General features: G+C 35.2%; 2 protein-coding genes across 3 annotated transcripts in view; both read left to right on the top strand.

Annotated features, from left to right (window-relative positions):
- The window catches only part of HORMAD1 (HORMA domain containing 1), a 17072-nt gene extending 14690 nt beyond the window's left edge, over nt 1–2382 (top strand). Inside the window, exons 13-14 of the mRNA XM_007463521.1 lie at nt 1–33; nt 1719–2382. The exon at nt 1–33 is cut by the window's left edge and continues 54 nt beyond it. Coding sequence (XP_007463583.1) covers nt 1–33; nt 1719–1799 — 114 coding nt within the window. The 3' untranslated portion in view covers nt 1800–2382. The remainder of the gene's footprint in view (nt 34–1718) is intronic.
- Nucleotides 2383–3236: 854 nt separating this feature from the next.
- The window catches only part of GOLPH3L (golgi phosphoprotein 3 like), a 31871-nt gene continuing 27887 nt past the window's right edge, over nt 3237–7220 (top strand). Inside the window, exons 1-2 of one of the 2 annotated variants that reach the window (XM_007463519.1) lie at nt 3237–3416; nt 5225–5419. In XM_007463519.1, coding sequence (XP_007463581.1) covers nt 5237–5419 — 183 coding nt within the window. In that variant the 5' untranslated portion in view covers nt 3237–3416; nt 5225–5236. The remainder of the gene's footprint in view (nt 3417–5224; nt 5420–7220) is intronic. The other variant, XM_007463520.1, reaches the window with a different exon arrangement.

Below are 7220 nucleotides of genomic sequence, written 5' to 3'. Positions count from 1 at the left end.
CGGAAGAGAAGTCAGCTTGAATCTGCAAAAACAGTAAGTCTTATAATAATATATAGGCTGAATAAAATAGCAAGTATCAGAATATCATTAATATAGATTAAATTTAATGATAAATATGATTATATTCCTGGATATACCTCAGAGCTCTGGTATCCAACTCTTGTTTAAATATATTTGATTCTAAAAAATGGGGTGATTTTAAAATAAAATATGCTATGTGGTTTATTATTTTTTCCATGTAAACATTTACTGTCTTATTCCATGAATGATTTGAAATAGTTGGAGGAATTTATAAAATAAAAATCAATGTCAGGGAACTTCCCTGGTGGCGCAGTGGTTAAGAATCCGCCTGCCAGTGCAGGGGACACAGGTTTGATCCCTGGTTCGGGAAGATCCCACATGCTGCAGACCAACTAGGTCCGTGCACCACAACTACTGAGCCTGCACTCTAGGGCCCGCGTGCCACGACTACTGAAGCCTGCGCGCCTAGAGCCCAGGGTCTGCAACAAGAGAAGCCACTGCAATGAGAAGCCCGCACACCGCAACTAGAGAAAGCCCACGCGCAGCAACAAAGACCCAATGCAGCCAAAAATAAATAAAAATAAAATAAAAATTTTAAAGATCTATGTCAGGAAAAATATGAATAGAATGAGAAAATGAGAGTACAAGAATATTCAGGCCATTTTATTTATATAGAATTAAAATTGGGCCACAGGTTTGATCTGAGCTTTCTAGAGAAAGTAGAAAAAGGTAAGCTACCAAATCCACATGTTCTCTAAAAATATAGCATCTCCTCCTAGTACCTTAGAAGAAAGAAAATTTTCCTGACCTAAATCTTGTAACAGTTGTCTTATATTTGGAACCTTATTTTACCCAATCAGATAATGTATTTGTCATTTCTGAGATAAATATTTATATTTTTTCAACCAGAATTTTTATTATTAGTAGTAGGTTAAAATTAGATAACTGAAAACTTAAGATTGTTTTTAGAAATCAAGTGTTAAAAATATACTCAATATCTCAAAAATATACTAGCTGGTTAATACTGTTTTCAATTTATATATTTAAGAAGGGAATGGAATAACCTGATATATTAGGTTCTTTCATTTTTTCCCCAGTGTATTAAGCCTTGATTTTTTTTCTGCAAAATCATAATCCAATTTGTATCATTAGTGAGTTTTACCAGAAAAATAAAAGTTTTATAACTCAGAATCTTGTTAGCAATTTTCCTAATTCACCCTCCTATTTATTCAAGGGTGCAATGAATTTCTAAAATCTATCAGGCACTGCTAAGCACCATATACAAAAACAAAACATGATTTAAATCTTACATGATGCCAAAGTGGAATGTTTCTCTATTTGCAGCTCATTTTTTAATCTCTCCCCCCTCATTCCCCTCAAAATATTTTACTATTTTGAGAACATAATGTCAAATCTATCTTTCTAACTACTCCAACATCCCTAATTAAAACCTTATACTTTGTAAGGCTATACTTTCAGCAGCCGTCAGGATATAAATATGTCAGTAATAAAATTTACCTACTTTTAGAGAACCCAGCTATCCTATCTTAGGAAATGGTATGTTAGTTACAATTTTTTAAAAGAAGAAAGGAAAGAAGGAAGGAAGGAAGGGACCTCAGAGACATGAAAAAGCTCAAAACTTAAAAGACATTTAAACTGGAAAGTATCTATTCTTAGTAGTTGTTTTCTTTTGACAGGTCCTTCATCACCTTGATTCTTCTAGTCAAGAGTCAGTGCCAAAAAGAAGAAAACTTAGTGAACCAAAGAAAAATACATAAAAAAATTTTTTTCTGCATGTTTGCAAAGTTCTTCACAACATTTAAAGGACATTATATTACTGTTTTAAGGTGTGTTTGCCCCACCTCTGAAAACTTACATGTAGTCTTAAGCAGTTAGTACACTAAAATTAATCCTTAGCTGACTATCATATTGTGATCCTTAATCTTATCTGAGACAAACTCAGGAGAACTTTTGAATAAAAAGTACCAGTGTCATAATTTGTTATGTTAATTATCTACTCAATATTGATCTATCTTCCATTTTGGTGGACACTTTCTTTTAACATATATTAACGTTTAAGGTCCTCTAAAGCCATTTTTTGAAGTAAATAATGTTTATTTTGGTATTAAATTTTGATAGTAATTCACTTTTTACTTGTGTTAAAACTATACAATTTAACTGGCTGTGTCTGTCATGTTATTAAAACAATGTTCTTCAGTACTTTGATATAGTGTATTGACATAATATATAATGTACAATTAAAAATCGGTGCTCTAACTTTTTTAACATTTTTTACTACAAGACAAAATGATTTTAAAGTCTGCCATTTTTGGCAGCATAAATAAAATATTGTTCAGCATCTAGACTCTTTCATGGCTTCTAATTTTTATTTAAATAGCAGAAAATTTTTAGGCACTAATTTTGAGATCATTTCAGTAGATGTTACTTTGCAAGAGTTGAGCACGCTTTCTAGAACTTTTGAGTAGTGAAAGATACTGTGCTTTTAGTGAGAAACCTGGGACCCGGTTCCAGACTTGACTGTTTTCTGTGCTCTAGAAAAGAAAAGCTTAAAACTTAGTCTGTTTGCCTCTTGCATTTTCAGCAGCCATATTCTAAAAACATATATTATCCATGGGCTTGCCAGTAACAAGCACTAATAGCGAATGTTAGAATGAATGCTATGGTAGAAATGTGCCTATTCTGTTTAATGTAAACCAAGTAAACGTCCACAAACTGACCCAGATCGGGTTTTTCTGGAACAGGAAAGTTAGGGATAAGCTAACTGTCGAAAACAACCAATTTTTAAATGTTTATGTATTCTTAGCTTTATTGGATCCCAACCCACCTCACCTAATTGTCACAGTACAGTATACACTGCTAGAGTAACACACCTGCTACACTGAGGTTGACCAACAGAAACCTTTGTAGATCGGCAGCTGGTGATAGCTCATCGAACGCTTTGATTGGCCGGTTTAATGGAGGGTGGGGAGCGCAGCCCTCTTTCCTTTCTCTACCAAGGTTCCTTCATTGGATTGACCAGCTGTCAGGTTGAGCCCAAACCTGCCTCCTTTTGGTGGTGTTTGTCTGGATCGCAACGCAATAGCCGGGCGGGGGAAGAGCCTCCCCTCGTAAGCTCCGATTGGCTGAACTCAACCTTGGAGGTTTCTGATTGGTCCAATGAAGAAACCAAGGTAGGTTGCCTAGTGATCCTGAGGAAGCTGATGTGTTATTCCTTCTGTGCATCGAAGGATCAGGAAGTTTGTTCTCTCTGCGTGGCTGAGAAGTTTTTCACCTACTCGGACGGGGGTGGGGGGTGGGGGTGGGGACAGGTGTCCCCCTGAAATAGAGCGCAAGCTGCAGCCTGAGTTTGGCCGTAACCCAGGAAATAACGTCAGGTAAGCAACGGGGGAAATGTCAATACATTTTCTAACGTCAAAAAAAAAAAAAAAACCTCCAAATTTTTCATTTTGCGGGGAGAGGGAGGTTTTTATTTAATTTTGGGGCCCTTGGGTTTTTTTTTTTCAAATAGGGTCTTTAACTAGTAAATGTCCAAGGGCGATTAATTTTTCAAAGAAAATGCCCCATTATTTTTTTGCCCTGAAGATTTAAAGTTTTTTGGATTGGATTAGGATATGAGCTCTATTCACCGTGCCAGATAGGGTTAGTGCCTTTACGCATATATTTCATGCTTCTCTTTCTCTTTCACTCTTCTTCCCACCTCCCGCCAAGAATTATTTGAAATATAGCCTTGTGCAAAGAATCTTTTGTAAGTCACTTCATTTGTATTTCTTTTTGAAATGTTTACATGCATTTCTGAGTATTCATTTTAATCAGTATATATTTATCGAGCAGTTACAACGTTAAAGACATTGTGCTAGTTGCTATGGAGAATATAAAAACCCAAGAAGACAATATCCCTGCCCTCAAGAAGTTTACAGTTGAGAGACAGCCATACCAAAAGAAAGACTATAATAAATACTTTAAAGGAAGTAAGTATAAATAAAGTTGTGTGAAAGTACAGCTGAGGAGAGACCTATTCTGGCTATGGGACATAGGGGTAATGGAGAAGCAGATTCACTGAAGGCTTTACAGTGGGTCCTCAATAGGACTTCGAAGAATGTGTAGAATTTAGAAAGGAAGGGAAAAGGGAGAGAACTCCAGCCTGTACAAAGGAGAGAGGTGGAAGGCATGGACATGTTTGAGAAATGGTTTAACAGTACATAATTGGGAGTAATGGAAGATATTGCTAGAAGATAGAATGGTATCCAGTCACAGAGGCTCTTGAATGCATTCTTTTGATCTTGAAAAAGCTATTTTCAGTAATTGCTGATTTAAAATATTTATTGTATTTCATCTTAAAAACTGACATTTAGATATATCTAAAGTATGCTAACTTTAAACTTTATCACACATGGTAGTGCAATTTCTCTTGACTGTAGATTTTTAAAACTGTAGTGCATGGTATAAAAGGGCTTGTGCTCTGATTTTTTTTGTACTTGAGAAAGAATCTGCTAATCTTTTAACATTCTCTTGCCAGTGCTTTTTGTTGTCAGCTGTTTGTGTATTTGCAAAGTGGCTAGCCTAGGGATAGAGATGAAAGTTTTCTAGCTATATGGAATTACTACACATGATCTTCTGAGTGTTATTCTCTAGATTCGTAATCTCCAAAGTGAATGCATGAAATGAGTCATTAGGGTTTGGGAAGGAAATATTAGAACATATATTTCTATTTAGTTTTTCTTAATTTTTTTTTTACTATTTTTTTGTATGTTTATAATGAACTGTTGAATATTTATAGAAATTGCACATAAATTATTGTATGCTCTTTGGAGCTGGATGCTCACAATTTTTTGCTGTTCCATATTATTTAACTTCGGGAGAATCCATTTTGTGAAAGGAATCGCAATGATTATGTGATTAGGTTATGCACAAGAAATCAGCAGGCTTAAAAGTCGGTCCTTTCTACTGGTCTTTAGAATTAATGATTTGATTTCTTGTCAGTGCCTCCAGTGGAGTTCAACCTATTGTACTTTGGAAAAGATATTGTTATCCACCTAATTTTTTCTGGTCATTACTCTTTCCTTTCTTTATTTAAGTTTGTAAGTATTTCTTACCTGTATACATTTTTAGTATGCATGTATGAATATCTAGATGTTTATTTACATAAGCACACATATAGATATTTTTTCATCACCCCCTCCAGAGACAGGTAAGAATGACCACTTTAACTCACCGGGCCCGTCGTACAGAAGGAGGGAAGAACTCTGAAAAGAAGGTGGAAAGTGAGGAAGACACTAATCAAGACAGAAGTCAAGACAATGAGGACACTGAAGACTCTAAGGATATCCGCCTCACGCTTATGGAAGAAGTATTGCTCCTGGGACTAAAAGATAAAGAGGTAATGCAATTGGATTTGCTAGGCTGTCTCAAAGACTTAAATATTGGAATGTTTTTAGGAAGTAATCTGATAAAATATTTTCATTAATACTAAATTGGCCTTAGAATTGTGCTTCAGCCATCTGGGGGATGGGGGGGTTTGGGAGGGTGCTTGATACTTGGAGGGTAAAATCCAGAAGTATAATTCTTGAAGTATAATTTAATTACAAAATTACTCCAGAATTTTACAAGATGTAACACAGTGTAAAGTGTTTGTACTTGTAGTTTCCCAAGTGAGATTGATGGTGAAATAACCTCTTATTAAACTAAGAAAGAGGGCTCACACATTGAAGTCTTCTTGAGCTTTGGGGAGAAAAGTCTTTTAAATGAGAAGACAAGGAACATATATGATTAGCTGTCTTACAAAAATAAACAGGGGTTGGTTTCTTATAAAACAGAAGAATAACTTTTATTCTATTCTGTGTATCTTTATTTTTATTAGTGGTTTTGGACAAGCAGAACAACTATTTTTTAAAAAAATATTTATTTATTTATTTGGCTGCGCCGGGTCTTAGCTGCAGCATGTGGGATCTTTGTTGCTGCGTGCAGGATCTTTAGTTGAGGGCACGTGGGATCTTTAATTGCAGCATGAAAACCTTAGTTGTGGCCTGTGGGATCTAGTTCCCTGACCAGGAACGTGAACCCCTTGCACTGGGAGCGAGGAGTCTTAACCACTGGACCACCAGGGAAGTCCCTCTATTCTGTGGATTTTCCCCCCCCCTGTGGATTTTTAGAAGTTAAATATCAACAATTGATGAGGATTATTTTAGAAAATGTTTTAAAATTAATTACAGCTTTCCCTTTTTTCTAATTTTTCCCTTATTAACAGAACATCTATTTTATAATGAAATTAGTCGAGAGAGCAAATCTTGTGATACAACCAAATATTTTCTTGGCTTTTCTATTAGTAGTATACATTATCCTTCACTTGTAATTTAACTTTTTATTGTGTTTTCCCATCACTTTCTTCGCTAATGAAGAGGTTATAAAAATATACAAATAGGGGCTTCCCTGGTGGTCCAGTGGTAAAGACTCTGCACTTCCAAAGTAGGGGGCGAGGGTTTGATCCCTGGTAGGGGAACTAAGATCCCACATGCTGTGCAGTGCAGCCAAAAAAAGAAAAAAGGATATACAAATAATATTTTAAACAATCTACTTCTTTGTTAAGAAGACTTTGGTGAGTACAAAAAGAGGCATATTTATTATTGGCCTCAGTTTTGAAAACTTATCAAATTAAAATGTTACTTTATATTAAAAAAATACTAAATGTGGCTTTGATCGTTGTTCTTAGAAATGAATTGGTTACATACATCTAGTAATATCTGTTCTTTTCTACATTGACTCCTCAACTTGAGAATACCCTTATTTTAGTTTAGTTTAGTTTTTCTTTACCACTTTTCCCTTCTCTGATTTTTGTCGTGTCAAATTACCAACTTGAACAGAAATTAAAAGACTTGTTATAGCCTGTGTATTATTAAAACTAACATTAGCGACATGCCCATGTGTACTTGGCCAAGATGCAAATATATCATAAAATCTTGCCTGGAAGTATATTTTCCTGTTTGCTGAGAAAGTTGGTGAGGCTCTAGTTTTATAAAAGTCAAATGAATGAAAAAGCAAAACTGACTCTCTAAGAAAAAGTCAGAGTAGGTCTGAAGATTAGGTGGTATAAATACTATTTTGAGATGTTTACACGGTGCCTAGGAAACATTCACTCACTAAAACAGAAGAGCATATTAGACCTAAAAAGCTGTTGTGTTTGT

Source organism: Lipotes vexillifer, unplaced genomic scaffold (assembly GCF_000442215.2).
Source record: "Lipotes vexillifer unplaced genomic scaffold, Lipotes_vexillifer_v1.1 scaffold1034, whole genome shotgun sequence".
NCBI lineage: Eukaryota > Metazoa > Chordata > Mammalia > Artiodactyla > Lipotidae > Lipotes > Lipotes vexillifer.
The sequence above is the reverse complement of the archived record's forward strand: the minus strand, read 5'-3'. Positions and strand labels throughout refer to the sequence as shown.